Raw genomic sequence first — 21681 nt, 5'->3', positions numbered from 1 at the left:
CATTTAAATAGGACAGAAATGCAAAGATAATTCCTACAAGGCTCTTAAAAAAAATAGAAAAGACAACTAGGGTTTCTAACGTTCATGGAAGAATCAGTTTACATGAAAAACAAACTTTTGGTTACCAAAGGGGAAGCGGGGAGAGGGATAAATTGGGAGTATGGGATTAACAGATGCACAGGACCATATATAAAACAGATAAACAGCAAGGATTTTAAAAAAGAATATGCTTAAAAACATTCACTTAGATCTGTAGGAGCTTGTGAATCAGGCTCCTGCCACTAATCACACCCCAGGGCTACAAGGTGCTACGCACCTTCCTCTACCTGGTTACACACCAGGTAACTACCAACTTTGCACCATGACAAGACACATAAGAACACACTAATAGGGACTTTCCCTGGCGGTCCAGTGGTTAAGACTTTGCCTTCCAATGCAGGGGGTATGGGTTCAATCCTTAGTCAGGGAGCTAAGATCCCACATGCCTTGCGGCCAAAAAATCCAAAACATAAAACAGAAGCAATATTGTAACAAATTCAATAAAGATTTTTTTAAAAAAATAGTCCACATCAAAAAAAAAAAGAACATACTAATAAAAATGTTAAACTACCGATTTTAAAGCTAGTCATAATTTAAAAGGTACACTCACTGAAAAGATACCAGTGACAAATATCTCCCTGGTTCTTTATATCTTGCTGGGAGTGAATGGGGCAGTTTTTCCTTCTCTCACCTTCTGTCAGCTGACGCACAAATGACAATGACTGCATGGTGCAGACGGTGATATAAATGAGTGAAGTGGGCCTACATGGAGGGAGGGCAACGGGAGCGCAACTCAGTGATATTCACAGTACATACCAGGAACTTACTAACCTAGTATATACTAACCTAGTATAGTGCTTGACACATACCAGGTACATATTGTTGAATAAATGAAAGCACATTTCCTAATGTGAGATATTATCAATACATTTATATTTTTACCAGTGTAATAAATTAAAAAATTGTGTTTCTCTGATTAGTGAAGCTGAATATTTCATTTATTTATATTTCTTCTCTTTTAACTATTTGATTCAAGCCCTTTACCAATTTTTCTAGAGTTGCCTTTTTCTTATTAATTTGTAAGGCTTCTTTGTGAAATTAAGCCTTTGCCCATTATTTTTGAGGCAAATAGTTTCTCCTAGACTATCACTTACTTGTAACGTAGTTCATTACATCATCTATCATAGGTTTTTTTCTGTAGTCAAATCTGTATTTTTTTTCTTATGGCTTCCAAGTTGTGTATATAGCGTAGAAAGGAGTTTTACCACAAAATTATAAAAGCATTCTCCATTACATTCTAATTGTGCTGAATTAGTACAAGTTGTCAAATTATCTGTCCTTTTGACACTGATTGAACAAATACCTTTATCAATAGCTAAAGTCCTAAATACTAAATTCCCATATACCCATGGGTCTATTTGTAGACTCTCTCCCATTCACTAAGTTTATTTATTACAATGCCAATAACACTTTGTTATTACTACCATACCTATGTTGTATACGATACCTGGTACAAGCTTCTCCCTGTCCCTTCAGTTTTTCAGGTTTGTCTATTTTTTTTTAATATTTTCTCTTTAAAAATGTTTTATCAAATTTCACAAAAGGTCCTGTTTAATTTATATATAAATAAGAGTGGAATTATCTTTACAATGTTGATTTTTTTCCCTTCTATAGTAAATAGATGATCTACATTTAATATTTTCATTTTATTTTAGGTATTTTATTTTATGTATAGGTCTATTAGACTTACACTCACCTGTTTTACAGTGTAGATGATTATTGTAAATGAAATTTTTCTTTCAATTATATTTTATAATGAGGTTTTGATGGTGTGTCTGATGGTGCAAAGACAGAAGTGTTTGCATATTGATTTTAGATTCATTCATGATAGTCAAACTATTTGTATTAGTTCTAATAATTTTTTAGTTGATTTCCTTGAGAGGTTTTAGGTGAGCAATCAGAGGCACTTATATCTCTTCCTTTCCAATATTTAAATTCTTTCTTTGTTAGAAATAGAAACTCTAATTTTCTATCTAAAAATCAGTATCAGTGATAAATAGCAAATGCCCTTCTTATCCTGTTCCAGACTTTACTGAGAAAGTTACCTTCTTCTTCTGTTTTCAAACCAACTGGGCCTATTGTCTTTTTTAGGTGAGATCAAACTACATTTTCCCTTCCATTTAGAGTTTTTATTCTATTCAGGTGTCAAGTCTAATAGCATATATTTTCCTAGGAAATAAATGAGGAAATCTGGGTTAAAAAAAATTAACAGAAGTAGGACATAGTATTTCTCTTCTCGAATTTTGGTTATACTTCCTTTCTTATCCTTGGAGTTCTTCCTTATTCCTTACTCAGACAAGTCAAAAGTTTATCTATTTTACCAGAATTTTCCAAATAAACCTAGTTTTTGGTTTAATTTAGTGATGATAAATTTTTCTATTCAACTTTTTCCCCTTTATTTATTCCTCCCTTCTATTTGTATTTATTTTATGGCTATAATCTTATCTTAGTAAAATGCTTAGTTATTTTATTTCCATTTTTTCTAAAAGCTTTTAAACTTCTGCATCTTCTAAATAATTTTGTAGTCACATCCCATGGATTTTAACGTGGAATACTTGAAAATTTATATTCTCTTATTCCAAAGTAATTTGTAATTTCAGTTTTGGTTTCAAAATTTTTTATCCTAATAGTCTCCCCCCATCCTCCCAGGGAACCTGAATCTTTAATTTTTTTATTTTTTAATTGAATAATTAACACACAATATTATATTAGTTTCAGGTATAAAACATAGTGACCTGATATTTTTATACATTATGAAATGATCACTGCATTAAGTCTAGTGTGGTGACAGATGGTAACCTAACAATCCTTTAAAAAGGTAATTAGGAAAAAATTTTTAAGTGGATAGACTTTAAAATTTCTTATTGCTTAATTTCTAATTTTATTACATTTTTCTTAGGAATAGTGGCTTTATAGGATTTGGGGGTATTTTTGGAACTTACTGAGAGTCTTTGAGGCCTTAGTCATGGCCAATGGTAGTTAAGTCATATTTGTAAAGAATAGGTATTTTCATAAACTAGGTACAACACTTTGTAACTATGTCTATGTTATCGTGCCAAGTCGCTGTTATTCATATCCTCTATTCCTTATGAAGTCTTTTGGTTCACGTGATGACCTGTTAATTTCTACGGAGAATAAAAGGAAAATTTGACAAACCCATAATCTATATTACAGACTTCAGCAGTTTTTGTTTCATATATTTCAAATCTATATTGATATTTACAGTTCACGTTATCTTTGGGATTACATATTTTATGTGTATAAAATATTCTTTATCCTGTTGAATGCTTTTCATCTTGCATTCAACTTTGTCTCCTATTAATATTGCTACATCTGCCTTCTTTTACTAGCATTTATGGATATATGTTCCATGCCTTTGTTTTCCAACTCTTTTGTTTTATAGATATCTCTTAGAGTAGCATATAGCTAGAATTTTGCTTTTTTTTTTTTTTTTTTTTTGCAATCCAGGAACTTTTTTTTAAATAAGGAAATTTAGCCTATATACCTTTTTTGTGATTGCTGTCTTGTTGCTTATAAAACTTCCACCCTCTTTTCTGCCTTTTGTTGTAATTATCAATTTTTCATTTGATTTTTTTCTTCTTACATTTTTGTTATATATCCTATTTGTACATACAATACAATTAAACATATAATAAACACATAATTACTTATTTTTTCTATCAATATCTGGAATTCACTAGCATTCACTCGTGCAAAAACAATAATAATTGTTTTACTTGCTATCCTTCTCTCTCCCTTGTGCCTCTTCCATAGCACTGAAATCCTCCATGATTTTAATTTCATCATGTTGATTCTTAATAATAAAAAGGAAAAAGAAAAAAGCTAATCATATATTTGGCTATAAATGTCATTGTCTTCTTTATTCATAATTGTTCTGACAACTTACATCTTCCTCTTTCTTGGAGTCCTTATTTGTTTGACCAGAGTTTATTTTCTGGCAGTTTTTTTCAGTAAAGATCTTAGAACTCACACAAAAGTGATAAAGTTGGCTGGCTGTGCAGGCAGCTTGTCTCCAGGATGGCGGTGCGGGGGGGCACATATTCCCCCAGGTATAGTACATTTACCAGGAGCACTTTCCAGGCCCCAGGGTCTTCTCGTGTGTCCAAAAGTTCTTAGGCTCTACCCTTGGAGATAAAGGCCAGAGTCAGCTGGTCCCTCTCTCTTACTTCTTCCTCTGCTATCCTTGTTTGGAGTTCCTTTATACTCTACCTTCTCCCTCCAAGCACTATGCTAGATTTCTTACATGGGTTATATTGATTAATCTTCGAGTTCGCAAATATTAGCCCCACCCCATGCTATATATGAGGAAACCTAGGCTCAATGTTAGGAGAGAGGTTAAAGTTTGAGACCAGGCAGGCAGTCTGATCCTAGATCTACCCTCCCAAGAGGAGCACTGATGGTACCAGGTTCCAGTGATGAGATACTTAAGTGAAACAATTTTGTAAATAAGGCACCAGTCAACTTTTATCTTTAACCAACTATTACCTACATCCTGAAAAAGACAGAAGCTGTTCCTGACATCCAGGAGCTGCCCTGGCATTCACAGCTAAGCCTTGGTGTTCTCCTATTGAAAGTAATTTCATACAATATCAGTATCAGAGGAGGTCACTTTATGATGGCGATGAATCATGAAAAAAAAGACCACTCCATGATATGTCTGAACAAAGAAAGATACATGAATCTTGTCTAAACCACAAAAGTGACCAAACACCCCAAAATTTTGGCTAATAGGAGTGACTACTGCTTATTTATCAAGTACAGTATTAATTAATTAAAAGTATCTTCCCTCCTTTTAAATAAGATTAAGATACCTGATACCTACTTTGCTCTACATCTGAAACTAACACAACATTGTTAATCAACTGTACTCCAATATAAAAAAAAGTTAAAAAAAAAAAGAGGTCTTCCCTGGTGGCGCAGTGGTTGAGAGTCCGCCTGCCGATGCAGGGGACACGGGTTCGTGCCTCGGTCTGGGAAGATCCCACATGCCGTGGAGCGGCTGGGCCCGTGAGCCGTGGCCGCTGAGCCTGCACGTCCGGAGCCTGTGCTCCGCTACGGGAGAGGCCACAACGGTGAGAGGCCCGCGTACCGAAAAAAAAAAAAAAGATACCTGATACCTAATCACTATTACCCCTGCTTCCTGATAACAGCCAACCCAGAACAAAACCCTGCTTCCTCAAACCCTCTCCCGAAATCAACCCGACAGAGGCCCAAACCCAATCAGTCCTTTCTGACATCTTACTAAGGCGGCTCACAATTCCCCCATCGTGCGGCTAGAGAATTTGGAATTTACTTCATAAGCAATGGGAAGTAATCAAGGCTTTTGGAATAGGATAGTGACATGACAAAAGCTGTGCTGTAGAAAATGAAATCTGACAAACATATAAGACAATCGAGAAAAGAGACCGTTGGCAAAGAGAGCTAAGAAAGCCATTCCAGTAACTCAGAGGATGACTAGGAGACAGAAGCCATAATGCAAGTGGCATGTGATAAATACCTATATGAAGGTGGTGGCAGTGGGTATGAAAATGAGTTAACATTCATAGGACATCTGCAGGAAAAATTGATAGTGGCTAGAAATTTTAACCATCAACATGATTTAACATTCAGTAGACAGGGATTCTCTCAGATTTCTGATAAACTGTTCAGTCTCATTCTGAACAAATAGAGGATTTTTGTACCTGTAAGTTCACTTCATTAGCATAAGATAGAAAGTTATGAATAGGATGACTTTCAGTTCACCTTACTGGGATTATAAAATGTGAGGCTGGATTTAAGCCTACCATATGGATAAGGGATCGATTTAGCCCTTAAGTGTCTTTTGGAAGCTCCCACGAAGGGCATTAGAAGTTTAGTGAGCATATTAGAAGACAAACTTGGAACCTAAGCGTGCATATTCAGCAGACCTGCCTGGATCCTCAGTTCTAGGAAACTAAAACAGATGAAGACGTGCCTCCTAGGAACTAATCACACTATCATTCAAATGGAAATTAAAGAGATGCCTGGTTCCAATGGCGGGAATGAAGAAAACTTCCCAGCATTACCATCGGCAGGCTGAGCTCATGGTGGTGCTTGGCAATTTGGAAATAGGAAGGTCCTACTTTGGAATGAGCTTGGTTCCAAGGGCTTTTTCAACCAAGGTTTTAAGAACTGAGCTCTTCTCCCCTGGAAATATTGGTACCTAGGAGTACAGTCCAGCCAGGAGAGCTCACAAAAGCCCATGTACCCTACAGGAAGCTTAACTGTGGAGTTAATCCAGTGTTGGACCTGGAAAAGGATGTCCTTCGGGTCTGAGGAAAATCAGAGAAAGCAGACATTCTTCCTCAGTTTTTCTTTTGCTTCTTGCAGGCAAAATTTAGATCTTCCTTGGAAGAATCAGAAGTCAGTTCTGCCCAAGTCTTTATCTCTGAACTGACCTATTCTATAGTCTTCTCCACAGGCCCCCCCCCCCCCGCCCCGTGTAGCTACAGGGCTTGTCACCCCCACCCTAGCCTGATAATCCTGACCTTGTGAGTACAGCACACCTGTGAATTACTCATTATCCCTGGTCCTCCAAATCTCAAGACCAAGATTTGGCTGGATTGCTCACAAAGTCACTATGTGACTTTGAATTACTCAACCCTCCACCTGTAAAATGAAGATGATATATCCCTAATAGGGTTGATCTAAACATTAAATGAAAAAATGTATATACTATGCCTAACACCGCTGACACTCCATAGGTTCTCAGTAATACAGCAGCTTATTACTTTGAAATAACATTTAAAAGAGCCAAGCACTTTGTATATTTTTAAAACTATACAAATGTACAATCTATTAGATTAAATTTATTAGATTAAATGTACAATCTATTAGATTAAATTTATTAGATATAAGTTAAAGTTGTAAATGCTTAAAATATACCCAATTCTCACCTCTCCAGCAAATCCTTAAGAGAACATTGTTTTTCCTAACACCTGCACCCAAAATGCATCTGATTGCCCCATTCACATCTTACCCTAACCCCCATAACTCATTACATGGGCTCAAAATTCAAATCTGTCTCGACATCCATCCAAAAACCACATGGTGAGAAAGATGACTATGACTGAAAATAAATTACCATTTAAATTTCAAATGCTGAAATTTAAATAACCTAAATCACAACATCCTTTCTTTGATTATAACAAAACACACACACACACACACACAAAGGTTTATTAACTGTTACTTCAAATCCTCAAATCTACCAGCAATATTGACTAATTAAAAAGGCCATCCTGAAAGGTCACATTTGTCTTTTTATAAGTAGTAAGGAATGACAGAGTAAAATAATGGTGAAAACTATGCCAAGGTTAGAAGCCTATTTCTACCCTTCACCTTCATGCTGAAGAATCCTAGAACTGGACTTCCCTGGTGGCGCAGTGGTTGAGAGTCTGCCTGCCGATGCAGGGGACATGGGTTCGTGCCCTGGTCCGGGAAGATCCCGCGTGCCGCGGAGCGGCTGGCCCGTGAGCCGTGGCCTCGGAGCCTGTGCTCCGCAACGGGAGAGGCCATGGCAGTGGGAGGCCCGCGTACCGCAAAAAAAAAAAAAAATCCTAGAACTAACTCTACACTGTGAAATTCGAGTCTGTCCCCAGCCAGAGTAGCAGACTTAATGCACCATTAATCTGGTCTGTTCTCAGCCACCAATTGAAATAGTCACAGTCATTTGATTTTTAAGGAAAAGACAGTACTGCAGAAGTACATTCCAGAGGTCTTTTCATAAAAACCATCCCGTGTGCTCCATCTGCACATGCAATCTGCTTGTGTATTTTCAGCCAGCTTGCTTGGGCAAATTAATGCGTACAATTAGAAAGCAACCCCACAGGCATTCAATAAACTGCTTTCACTATTACACTCAGGAGAGTCCCTCTGGATGTCAATAAAAGCCTAGTTTTCTGCCTGTTAGCTAAATAATTGACAACACTAAAAATAATCAGAAGCAAATGAACGAAGTCGGGAACAAGGTGGTAAGAAAGAATACATTAAGATTCTCATGGTGGTGCCCCAGGATGATATCATGAGCTTTTGCTCCAGCAACTTGGGTTTACAGTCTGCTCAAGTCCATGGTTGCCCTTCTCTACAGAAAACAAAACAAAACAAAGAACACCACTCCTAGTCTGCTATTTGAAACACATATCACAGCATTGAAAGAATTCCTTATTTGTGTTTCTATTCTGTGATCCTTAGTTTGACAGCTTCAGGAGAACCTAATTTTTTGGTGAAGGGGATGGAATAGGGAACAGCCTGGTTGGTCTAGTGAAAACTTTGTGCTGTTAAAATTCTAAGAGCTCTCGGACCTCCCTGGTGGCACAGGGGTTAAGAATCTGCCTGCCAATGCAGGGGACACGGGTTTGAGCCCTGGTCCAGGAAGATCCCACATGCTGCGGAGCAACTAAGCCCATGAGCCACAACTACTGAGCCTGCACTCTAGAGCCCGCGAGCCACAACTACTGAGCCCGCAAGCCTAGAACATGTGCTCCACAACAAGAGAAGCCACCGCAATGAGAAGTCCGCGCACCGCAATGAAGAGTAGCTCCTGCTCGCTGCAACTAGGGAAAGCCTGCACGCAGCAACAGAGACCCAACGCAGCCAAAAATAAATAAATAAATAAAAATTAAATGTTAGACAGCAGAAACTAACACCATTGTAAAGCAATTATACTCCAATAAAGTTGTTAAAAAAAATTTCTAATAGCTCTCCTATACAGTTCTTCCACCATAAACTGATTCTAAGAAAATATGATAAAGGCTTGTTATACAGAGGATCCATCTTATACAAGAAGTTTCTTTCATATTTCTAGCTATATAATGGTCATTCATTTCATTAGCTATTGGTCTTTTAATATCAAAAGTACTTCAAAACAAAATACATTTAAAAAACACACACATATACTTCTTCTTGTGTTTCTCGATAGGCTTTAACAGTCAATTTGAGATACTTCTCATTTTTAGCCAACTTCTCTTTTTCTTGGTTAACTGGGACTTTTATGATAATCAGAAGAAAGGTCAAGAGTGAAATGTGCATGTAATTGAATTCAGCTCCACTGATAGTGTGTGAGGTGCCTGAGGGTAGAACTCTTCTTTCTTTACAGAAAAAGGATGATCTCTAGTATTCAGTAAAACACAAACTCAAGAAGCTGGAGGACTAGAAAAAAAAGGTTTGATGACACAATCTCCCACATCCTTTAAAACTCCAAGAATCTCTCATCCTTCACTTTATCATGTTTAAAACTCCCCAGAGGATGGACTTGTTCCACTTCCCAGTCCTGTACCTAAGACCCCTCATTCGTAAGCTGGTCTTCCCTTTTCCAGTGTAAACAAGGATGCCACAAGATAAATACATTTGTTCTTATTGTGTCTCCAGGCTACAAATGCCCCCATGGCATCTGGGGGCATTCAACTCCTCTGATTGGCCGAGAAATCAACTCTCATCCATTCTCTACCAAAGAAGGGTGAGGCAATAATACCTTAACCCTTAATCTATTACCTGCCGCCCTGTATCTCTCTCTAAGACAGCCAACTTCTCCTGGTGTTTAGCTTCACACCAGCTTCCTTACCCCCATGTCTGCCTTAGACAAAAGTGGGGAAAGATAACATCATTCATTAGCACTTCCACCCAACCCCATTCTATCTCCCACTCTTTTCCTGGTCTGGGTAGCGGAGGCCAGGTACCCAACTTGCTAATGGGCAAAGTGAAGTGCTGAGAAACTTCTTTTACATTCCAACCTCTGAGTCTTAAAGCAAGGAGCTGTTGCTTACAGTAGAGGCAGGAGAATCTCAGCGGAATGAGAAAACCAGAGGATGCTGTACTTGGAGGAGGGACACACTTTAGGGTGTCACATATGCTCACCCCAACATTAAAATGATCTTAAATTCTACAAATGAGGTGTAACGACGAGAATAGATAAGTGGAGGCAGTCAGTACAGTCCATCAGAAAGTGGGAGACCAATGACTAGTTCTGGTGGAACCAGAAATCTCTGAACAGTCTCTAGAAAATAAGCTGTCTGATCCCATTCAACAAGAACCTCTGTAAGAAGTTACATATCAAGTCCCCATGAAATTCAGTCACTTATGTACCATTTTTTTAAATAAATTTTTTATAAGATTTTTTTTTTTTTTTTTTTTGTGGTACACAAGCCTCTCCCGTTGCGGAGCACAGGCTCCGGACGCGCAGGCCCAGCAGCCATGGGTCACGGGCCCAGCCACTCCGCGGCATGCAGGACCCTCCCGGACCGGGGCACAAACCCGTGTCCCCTGCAACGGCAGACAGACTCCCAACCACTGCGCCACCAGGGAAGCCCTTTATAAGATTTTTTAAATAAATTTATTTATTTTATTTATATTTATTTTTGGCTGCGTTGGGTCTTCGTTGCGGTACATGGGCTTCTCATGGTGGTGGCTTCTCTTGTTGCAGAGCACGGGCTCTAGGGCTGCAGGCTTCAGTAGTTGCGGCATGCGGGCTCAGTAATCGTGGCTCGCGGGCTCTAGAGCACAGGCTCAGTAGTTGTGGCGCACAGGCTTACTTGCTCCACGGCATGTGGTATCTTCCCGGACCAGGGCTCAAACCCATGTACCCTGCACTGGCAGGCGGATTCTTAACCACTGCACCACCAGGGAAGCCGTATATAAGATACTTTATTTAATCCTTACAAATGGCCAATGGGAGAGATATTACCAACCCTAATTATTTTTAGAAAAACTAAGCTTTAAAGAGGTTTAGTAGTTTGTCCAAGGTCACAGCTGGAGAATGGAGCTAGGATTTTGAACCCAAATCTGCTTGGTTTTAATTCTACCATATTTGGAATTAACCTAGGGACAGAAATATGGTTCTTTGGTCTTGTCTATTCTTTTAAGCAGTGTGCAAGTAACCTAGCTACTTAGAGCTGAACACAAACTTATCTTTCAAGCTTGTATAAGAGAGTAGATTATCTACATTATAAAGCACATAGTAGTTGCCCTATACATGTTAGCTGCTGTAATTCACAAGTTATACTGGAAAAAGTACCTTGATGTATGACCACCAATTGGGAGCTTTGCTGATAATTGCGAAATTATTTCTCAATTCTTGTTTACAATAATATAAGTCCTCAGTCCATTAGGTAAATCCCTAGTTAGTTTAGATTCTGCTTGCGTACTTCTTTCAAACAACATCTTCCTTATATTGGTGTTTTGGAAGTCTTCATAATCAAAAGTAACCTGGATCACCAAAAAGCAAGCCCTCCAAGTTATTTAGAATGGGGAATTTCTCAAATTTGGCAGTATTCTTTCTAATCTGTTGACTGTCAAAGAATACTTTAATGAGTATAGATTATCTCCAAACTTAGAACCTCACTTCTGGAGTTCAATTACATAATTAAAAGTCAACAATCCAACACCAGATGTTTTGAATAGTTACTATCACCTAGAATTTAAAAGCACAATGAATAACATGTCTATAAAAGGTACAAAGTTCTGAAAATATAAACTTACCATTGCTGATGTTCTCTAAAAGCTTCTCTTCTGAGGTTTTCTTGAAGTCTCTTTTTCTCCTCTAGTTTATTGCTCTGAAATTTCAAGTATCAAAATGTAATCTATTAGGAAAGCTTTAAGCAGAATCATGATGTTAAAGTTACCCAAGGTCCAAAATCTTTAGGCTCAAGTGGCCTCAGTAGTCCAATATGGTACCTACCAGGGCTTCCAAGGTGATAACCCTCTCACAACCCATGTGCCCTACACTGAAAGCCAGGGGCTCCAAGTTCTTTCCATGGCTCCCCTCTCCCAACTTGATTGGTTTAATCACAGAATCAATATTTCACATTTTTACCTTAGTTCAGATGATAGCAACATTTATATCTTAAGCAGTGTTTTCAAAATGTTCTAAGGAAAACATGAAATTTCCACACCAATCATGTTAAATTAAAATTATAATAAATGATTAAATAGATGATACAAAATATGTATATATATATATATAAATGGTTAAATAGTTGATACTACATATATATCTCCACATTACAATAAAGCATTCAGGAAAAGATTTTCAATAAGCCAATTCAATTCCCTTCTGACTTAGAATGAGATACTAAAAGCTGTTGAGAGACTGAACAGCAAATGTCCAAAAAAAGCCATCTACTTGAATAGAAGAATCGTCTCATTTTTTAAATTAGTTGTTTGGAGAGTCTAGAGATAAAGAACTTCACATTTGATATTATTGTCACCATGGCTCTGGCATATTTTAATCCAACTTAATAACCCAGAAACACTTGTGTTTTTTTACTATGATACAACTTTCATTTTTTTAAATTTGCCTGTGAAAAACAAGTAGACTTCCTAGACTACTTAATGGGGAGTTGAAACAAGTTCTACAATACAGGAGAGACTTGAAGTTTTCATTGAATCCAAGGGAGAAGTCAAGCAGCTGGATTTGCTTTAAAAAAAAAAAATGGACTTGTCCCTTAGGAAGACCTGTGAAAAGGGAATAATAGAGATCGTCACTTCCAAACTCTAACATAAGTTTAGCTCCATCTTCCAAAGAGAGGAAAAAACCGTTCATATTGTTCATTTCCATGAAAGTCTTCATTCACACAGAACTATTTACTCATCCCATTTTGAAAGGTAAAATGGATGATTTCAGTTTCAGAAAAAACATAAAGGAAATTTACTACAATCCAAGAGAATTGTAATACAATTCAACTGTAATTCAATTATAATACAAGGCAATTGGATTATTAATGAATCACAGTTCTAAGAAGCAAACTAACAAAGTTGTACAACTGAATAAACATGATCTCAATCTAGAAAAAAATCCTGACTCATGAAACCAAAAGTAGTCAATTGTGATGAGTTCCCCACATCTCTGGGGGAAGAAAAGGGGGCTCGGAGGTAAAACACAGCAAGCAAGCAAGCAGTAGGTATTGATTAAACCAGGATTAGGAATGCTACTTAGAGAACAGTGAGAAAATCACACAAGCATTTAGAGACCAGGGCTGGGTTCCTTTAGCAAGGTCAGAAATTGGAACATGGATTTTCATCTCTTCACTAATAGATTATCATTGGACTCAACTTAAAAAACAATTACTCAGTAGCTAAATTCTATCCAACAAAGGTCTGTTTATCCCTCAAGAGTTGATGGAGAAGTATTTTGCAAAATACTGGAGTATTTAAGTATTCAATACCTACCACTGTGGTAGCTGTTTTAATACACTAATCCAAATACTTAGATTTAGTCAGACTACTTATTTCTTTCCATTTAACAGTGAGTTAAGGAATCACCTAACCATACTTATACATATACAAATACATAATATAAAAGATCTAAGAACGTGAGGTCCAGAAGAAAAAATATGGACTGAGTTCTAGGTCCACCATCACTGAGTGACCTTAAACAAGTCATTTAATATCACTGAATCTCACGTATTCGACAAACATTTATCAAATGCCTATTATATGCTCAGTACTATGTTCTGTTAGATGCTGGGAATAAAAGCAGAGCAGTGCCTACTCTGGAAAGTTTCAGAAGCTAGCTGGGAACACAGACAAGAAAGCCATGATGGCAGTGTGTAAAATATATTAGGGAATAGAGGTTTGCAAGTATGTAATATGAATACAAAGAAAAAGCACAGAAGTGGGCAATTGGGAAATGCTTTCAACAGTTCCACAGACATTCATTCAGTGCCTTCTGTGTGGGGAGACCCCATCCTGGGTTAGGGTTAGGGTTAAGGTTAGCCAAAATTTGAATAACATTTGGAATATGGCTTCTAACCTCGGGTTCATGAATAAGCTGTCTGATAGGAGTATTCTCATTTTTGTGGAGCGTGAGTCCATAGCTTTCTTCAGATTTCCCTAGGGGCTGATGACCAAATAAAAGGATAAGAACCATGGGTCTAATGAGAGGTAGAAATTCTAGATAGAGACCGATCTTAAGCAAGAACTTTCCAGGAGGAAAAGGAGGTGATGGGAGCAAGGCTACTGCACTCCACTGTATGGCTTCTTACTGCCCAGAGGCCTAGCAGAGAGGTTAAAAAGGCTGAAACAGAGGCAGCATTCAGCTTACCAAGGCTTGCATCCCAGCATGGGGTGTTTCAGCACAGCAGAGGTGTCTTCTTCTATTTCTCACAAAAGTACCATCGGTCACCAATCTGAGCACCCACAGAACTGACTGCCTGGATGAAGAATCTGTTTCTAATTTGCACAAAGGCAATGATGGGATAGTAGTGGCCCTGACTAGGAAAAGGGCATTCCTATAACATACAATATTTTCAATATAGAAAGGCACAAGAGAATATGCCAGTTCAGGAAACCCCAAGAAGCTTGTGGATAAATTCAAAGGGGTATGTAGTGAGATGCGTGGAGGACAAGGTTGAGAAAGTAGGAAGAGGCAATTATAAAGAAATTCATATGCCAAGTAAAGGAGTTTGGACTTCATTAAAGGCAATGATGAGCCATTATGTTATTTTAAGCAGGATAGTAAGCAGCTCACCCTGAAAGCAACACGAAGGATAAGCCGCAGAAAGGACCACAAATATAAAAACCAATGGTGTGGGGGGGGACCTTGAAGATGGCGGAAGAGTAAGACGCGGAGATCGCCTTCCTCTCCACGGATACACCAGAAATACATCCACACGTGGAACAACTCCTACAGAACTCCTACTGAAGGCTGGCAGAAGACCTCAGACCTCCCAAAAGGCAAGAAACTCCCCACGTAACTGGGTAGGGCAAAAGAAAAAACAGAGACAAAAGAATAAGGACGGCACCTGCACCAGTGGGAGGGAGCTGTGAAGGAGGAAAAGTTTCCACACACTAGGAAGCCCCTCCGCGGGCGGAGACTGCGGGAGGCAGAGGGGGGAGTTTCGGGACCGCGGAGTAGTGCACAGCGACGGGTGCGGAGGGCAAAGCGGGGAGATTCCTGCACAGACGATCGGTGCCGACCGGCACTCACCAACCCGAGAGGCTTGTCTGCTCACCCGCCGGGGCGGGCGGGGCTGCGAGCTGAGGCTCGGGTTTTGCTTTTGGACGGAGCTCAGGGAGAGGACTGGGGTTGGCGGCTTGAACATAGCCTGAAGGGGTTAGTGCACCACGACTAGCCGGGAGGGAGTTCGGGGAAAACCCTGCACCGGCCGAAGAGGCAAGAGACTTTTTCTTCCCTCTTTGTTTCCTGGTGCGCGAGGAGAGGGGTTTAAGAGCGCTGCTTAAAGGAACTCCAGAGACGGGCGCGAGCCGCGGCTAAAAGCGCGAACCCCAGAGACGGGCGCGAGCCGCGGCTGGAAGCGCGAGCCCCAGAGACGGGCGCGAGCCGCGGCTGAAACCGCGGACCCCAGAGACGGGCGGGAGACGCTGGGGCTGCTGCTGCCGCCACCAGGGGGGCTGTGTGCGAGCACAGGTCACTCTCCGCCCCCCTCTTCCGCGGAGCCTGTGCAGCCCGCCACTGCCAGGTTCCCGGGATCCAGGGACAACTTGCCCGGGAGTACGCACGGCGGGCCTCAGGCTTGTGCAACGTCACGCCGGCCTCTGCCGCAACGTCACGCTGCCTCTGCCGCCGCAGGCCCGCCCCGCACGCAGTGCCCCTCCTTCCCCCATCCCCCAACCCCCGGCCTGAGTGAGCCGGAGGCCCCGAATCAGCGGCTCCTTTAACCCCGTCCTGTCTGAGCGAAAAAACAGACGCCCTCCAGCGACCTACACGCAGAGGCAGGGCCAAATCCAAAGCTGAGCTCCTGTGAGCTGTGAGAACAAAGAAGAGAAAGGGAAATCTCTCCCAGCAGCCACAGAAGCAGCGGATTAAAGCTCCACAATCAACTTGATATACCCTGCATCTGTGGAATACCTGAATAGACAAGGAATGATCCCAAATTGAAGAGGTGGAATTTAGGAGCGAGATCTATGATTTTTTTCCCTTTTCCTCTTTTTGTGAATGTGTACGTGTATGCTTCTGTGTGAGATCTTGTCTGTATACTCTTGCTTCCACCATTTGTCCTAGGGCTCTATCCGTCCATGACTTTTTTTTAAAAATTCTTTTTCTTAATAATTAAGTTTAATTGTAATAACTTTATTATACTTTACCTTCGTTCTTTCTTTCTTTCCTTCCTTCCTTCCCTCCTTTAGACAACGAATCACCCCAAATTGAGGAGGTGGTCTCAGGGAGCAGGATTTATGATTTTTCCCCCTTTACCTCTTTTTGTGAAGGTTTATGTGTATGCTTCTGTGTAAGATTTTCTCTGTATAGCTTTGCTTCCAACATTTGTCCTAAGGTTCTATCCGTCCCTTTTTTTTTTTCTAAATATTTTTTAATTAAATAACTATATTATACTTTATTTTATTTTTACTGTATCATCTTTCTTTCTGTCTTTTTTCCTTCTTTCCCTCCTTCCTTCCTCCCTCCCTCCCTCCCTCCCTCCTTTCTTTCCTTCTTTGCTTCTTTCTTCCTTCCTTCCTTTCCTCCTTTCCTTCTTTCTTTACTCATACTTCTACTAATTCTCCCTACTTTTTCTCCCTTTTATTCTGAGCTGTGTGGATGAAAGGCTCTTGGTGCTCCAGCCAGGAGTCAGGGCTCTGCCTCTGAGGTAGGAGAGCCAACTTCAGGACACTGGTCAACAAGAGACCTCCCAGCTCCACATAATATTAAACGGTGGAAATATCCCAGAGACCTCCATCTTAACACCAGCACCCAGCTTCATTCAACGACCAGCAAGCCACAGTGCTGGACAACCTATGCCAAACAACTAGCAAAACAGGAACACAACCCCACCCATTAGCAGAGAGGCTGCCTAAAATCATAATAAGGCCACAGACACCCCAAAACACACCACCAGACGTGAACCTGCCCACTAGAGAGACAAGATCCAGCCTCATCCAGCACAACACAGGCACTAGTCCCCTCCACCGGGAAGCCTACACAACCCACTGAAACAACCTTAGCCACTGGAGACAGACATCAAAAACAACGGGAACTACGAAAGTGCAGCCTGCAAAAAGGAGACCCCAAACACAGTAAGATAAGCAAAATGAGAAGACAGAAAAACACACAGCAGATGAAGGAGCAAGATAAAAACCCACCAGACCTAACAAATGAAGAGGAAATAGGCAATCTACCTGAAAAAGAATTCAGAATAATGATAGTAAGGATGATCCGAAATCTTGGAAGTAGAATGGACAAAATGCAAGAAACAGTTAACAAGGACCTACAAGAACTAAAGATGAAACAAGCAACGATGAACAATGCAATAAATGAAATTAAAATCACTCTAGATAGGATCAATAGCAGAATAACTGAGGCAGAAGAACGGATAAGTGACCTGGAAGATAAAGTAGTGGAAATAACTACTGCAGAGCAGAATAAAGAAAAAAGAATGAAAAGAACTGAGGACAGTCTCAGAGACCTCTGGGACAACATGAAACGCACCAACATTCGAATTATAGGGGCTCCAGAAGAAGAAGAAAGAAAGAAAGGGACTGAGAAAATATTTGAAGAGATTATAGTTGAAAACTTCCCTAATATGGGAAAGGAAATAGTTAATCAAGTCCAGGAAGCACAGAGGGTCCCATACAGGATAAATACAAGGAGAAACACGCCAAGACACATATTAATCAAACTGTCAAAAATTAAATACAAAGAAAGCATATTAAAAGCAGCAAGGGAAAAACAACAAATAACACACAAGGGAATCCCCATAAGGTTAACAGCTGATCTCTCAGCAGAAACCCTACAAGCCAGAAGGGAGTGGCAGGACATACTGAAAGTGATGAAGGAGAATAGCCTGCAACCAAGACTACTCTACCCAGCAAGGATCTCATTCACATTTGATGGAGAAATTAAAACCTTTACAGACAAGCAAAAGCTGAGAGAGTTCAGCACCACCAAACCAGCTTTACAACAAATGCTAAAGGAACTTCTCTAGACACGAAACACAAGAGAAGGAAATGACCTATAGTAGCGAACCCAAAACAATATATAAAATGGAAATAGGAACATACATATCGATAATTACCTTAAATGTAAATGGACTAAATGCTCCCACCAAAAGACACAGATTGGCTGAATGGATACAAAAACAAGACCCTTATATATGCTGTCTACAAGAGACCCACTTCAGAACTGGAGACACATACAGACTGAAAGTAAGGGGATGGAAAAAGATATTCCATGCAAATGGAAACCAAAAGAAAGCTGGAGTAGCAATTCTCATATCAGACAAAATAGACTTTAAAATAAGGACTATTAAAAGGGACAAAGAAGGACACTACATAATGATCAAGGGATCGATCCAAGAAGAAGATATAACAATTGTAAATATTTATGCACCCAACATAGGAGCACCTCAATACATAAGGCAAATACTAACAACCATAAAAGGGGAGATCAACAGTAACACATTCATAGTAGGGGACTTTAACACCCCACTTTCACCCATGGACAGATCATCCAAAATGAAAATAAATAAGGAAACACAAGCTTTAAATGATACATTAAACAAGATGGACTTAATTGATATTTATAGGACACTCCATCCAAAAACAACAGAATACACATTTTTCTCAAGTGCTCATGGAACATTCTCCAGGATAGATCATATCTTGGGTCACAAATCAAGCCTTGGTAAATTTAAGAAAACTGAAATTGTATCAAGTATCTTTTCCGACCACAACGCCATGAGACTAGATATCAATTACAGGAAAAGATCTGTAAAAAATACAAACACATGGAGGCTAAACAATACACTACTTAATAATGAAGTGATCACTGAAGAAATCAAAGAGGAAATAAAAAAATACCTAGAAACAAATGACAATGGAGACACAACGACCCAAAACCTATGGGATGCAGCAAAAGCAGTTCTAAGGGGGAAGTTTATAGCAATACAAGCCCACCTTAAGAAGCAGGAAACATCTCGAATAAACAGCCTAACCTTGCACCTCAAGCAATTAGAGAAAGAAGAACAAAAAAACCCCAAAGCTAGCAGAAGGAAAGAAATCATAAAAATCAGATCAGAAATAAGTGAAAAAGAAATGAAGGAAACAATAGCAAAGATCAATAAAACTAAAAGCTGGTTCTTTGAGAAGATAAACAAAATAGATAAACCACTAGCCAGACTCATCAAGAAAAAAAGGGAGAAGACTCAAATCAATAGAATTAGAAATGAAAAAGGAGAAGTAACAACTGACACTGCAGAAATAAAAAAAATCATGAGAGATTACTACAAGCAACTCTATGCCAATAAAATGGACAATCTGGAAGAAATGGACAAATTCTTAGAAATGCACAACCTGCCAAGACTGAATCAGGAAGAAATAGAAAATATGAACAGACCAATCACAAGCACTGAAATTGAAACTGTGATTAAAAACCTTCCAACAAACAAAAGCCCAGGACCAGATGGCTTCACAGGTGAATTCTATCAAACGTTTAGAGAAGAGCTAACACCTATCCTTCTCAAACTCTTCCAAAATATAGCAGAGGGAGGAACACTCCCAAATTCCTTCTACGAAGCCACCATCACCTTGATACCAAAACCAGACAAGGATGTCACAAAGAAAGAAAACTACAGGCCAATATCACTGATGAACATAGATGCAAAAATCCTCAACAAAATACTAGCAAACAGAATCCAAAAGCACATTAAAAGGATCATACACCATGATCAAGTGGGGTTTATTCCAGGAATGCAAGGATTCTTCAATATACGCAAATCTATCAATGTGATAAACCATATTAACAAATTGAAGGAGAAAAACCATATGATCATCTCAATAGATGCAGAGAAAGCTTTCGACAAAATTCAACACCCATTTATGATAAAAACCCTCCAGAAAGTAGGCATAGAGGGAACTTTCCTCAACATAATAAAGGCCATATATGACAAGCCCACAGCAAACATCATCCTCAATGGTGAAAAACTGAAAGCATTTCCACTAAGATCAGGAACAAGACAAGGTTGCCCACTCTCACCACTCTTATTCAACATAGTTTTGGAAGTTTTAGCCACAGCAATCAGAGAAGAAAAGGAAATAAAAGGAATCCAAATCGGAAAAGAAGAAGTAAAGCTGTCACTGTTTGCAGATGACATGATACTATACATAGAGAATCCTAAAGATGCTACCAGAAAACTACTAGAACTAATCAATGAATTTGGTAAAGTAGCAGGATACAAAATTAATGCACAGAAATCTCTGGCATTCCTATATACTAATGATGAAAAATCTGAAAGTGAAATCAAGAAAACACTCCCATTTACCATTGCAACAAAAAGAATAAAATATCTAGGAATAAACCTACCTAAGGATACGAAAGACCTGTATGCAGAAAATTATAAGACACTGATGAAAGAAATTAAAGATGATACAAATAGATGGAGAGATATACCATGTTCTTGGATGGGAAGAATCAACATTGTGAAAATGACTCTACTACCCAAAGCAATCTACAGATTCAATGCAATCCCTATCAAACTACCACTGGCATTTTTCACAGAACTAGAACAAAAAATTTCGCAATTTGTATGGAAACACAAAAGACCCCGAATAGCCACAGCAATCTTGAGAACGAAAAAAGGAGCTGGAGGAATAAGGCTCCCTGACTTTAGACTATATTACAAAGCAACAGTAATCAAGACAGTATGGTACTGGCACAAAAACAGAAAGATAGATCAGTGGAACAGGATAGAAAGCCCAGAGATAAACCCACGCACATATGGACACCTTATCTTTGATAAAGGAGGCAGGAATGTACAGTGGAGAAAGGACAACCTCTTCAATAAATGGTGCTGGGAAAACTGGACAGGTACATGTAAAAGTATGAGATTAGATCACTCCCTAACACCATACACAAAAATAAGCTCAAAATGGATTAAAGACCTAAATGTAAGGCCAGAAACTATCAAACTCTTAGAAGAAAACATAGGAAGAACACTCTATGACATAAATCACAGCAAGATCCTTTCTGACCCACCTCCTAGAGTAATGGAAATAAAAACAAAAATAAACAAATGGGACCTAATGAAACTTCAAAGCTTTTGCACAGCAAAGGAAACCATAACCAAGACCAAAAGACAACCCTCAGAATGGGAGAAAACATTTGCAAATGAAGCAACTGACAAAGGATTAATCTCCAAAATTTACAAGCAGCTCATGCAGCTCAATAACAAAAAAACAAACAACCCCATCCAAAAATGGGCAGAAGACCTAAATAGACATTTCTCCAAAGAAGATATACAGAATGCCAACAAACACATGAAAGAATGCTCAACATCGTTAATCATTAGAGAAATGCAAATCAAAACTACAATGAGATATCATCTCACACCAGTCAGAATGGCCATCATCAAAAAATCTAGAAACAATAAATGCTGGAGAGGGTGTGGAGAAAAGGGGACACTCTTGCACTGCTGGTGGGAATGTGAATTGGTTCAGCCACTGTGGAGAACAGTATGGAGGTTCTTTAAAAAACTACAAATAGAATTACCATATGACCCAGCAATCCCACTACTTGGCATATACCCTGAGAAAACCAAAATTCAAAAAGACTCATGTACCAAAATGTTCATTGCAGCTCTATTTACAATAGCCAGG

At 39.3% G+C, this 21681-nt stretch overlaps 1 protein-coding gene across 3 annotated transcripts in view; it reads right to left on the bottom strand.

Moving 5' to 3' along the window:
- The window catches only part of EPSTI1 (epithelial stromal interaction 1), a 100690-nt gene that overhangs the window by 40165 nt on the left and 38844 nt on the right, over positions 1-21681 (bottom strand). For all 3 annotated transcript variants that reach the window (XM_032611037.1, XM_032611036.1, XM_032611038.1), the window contains exon 6: positions 11614-11687. In XM_032611037.1, the coding sequence (XP_032466928.1) occupies positions 11614-11687 (74 nt within the window). The remainder of the gene's footprint in view (positions 1-11613; positions 11688-21681) is intronic.

The sequence above is a fragment of the Phocoena sinus genome, chromosome 18, assembly GCF_008692025.1.
Source record: "Phocoena sinus isolate mPhoSin1 chromosome 18, mPhoSin1.pri, whole genome shotgun sequence".
In the NCBI taxonomy this organism is placed as follows: domain Eukaryota; kingdom Metazoa; phylum Chordata; class Mammalia; order Artiodactyla; family Phocoenidae; genus Phocoena; species Phocoena sinus.
This window is presented reverse-complemented; position numbering and strand designations above follow the sequence as displayed.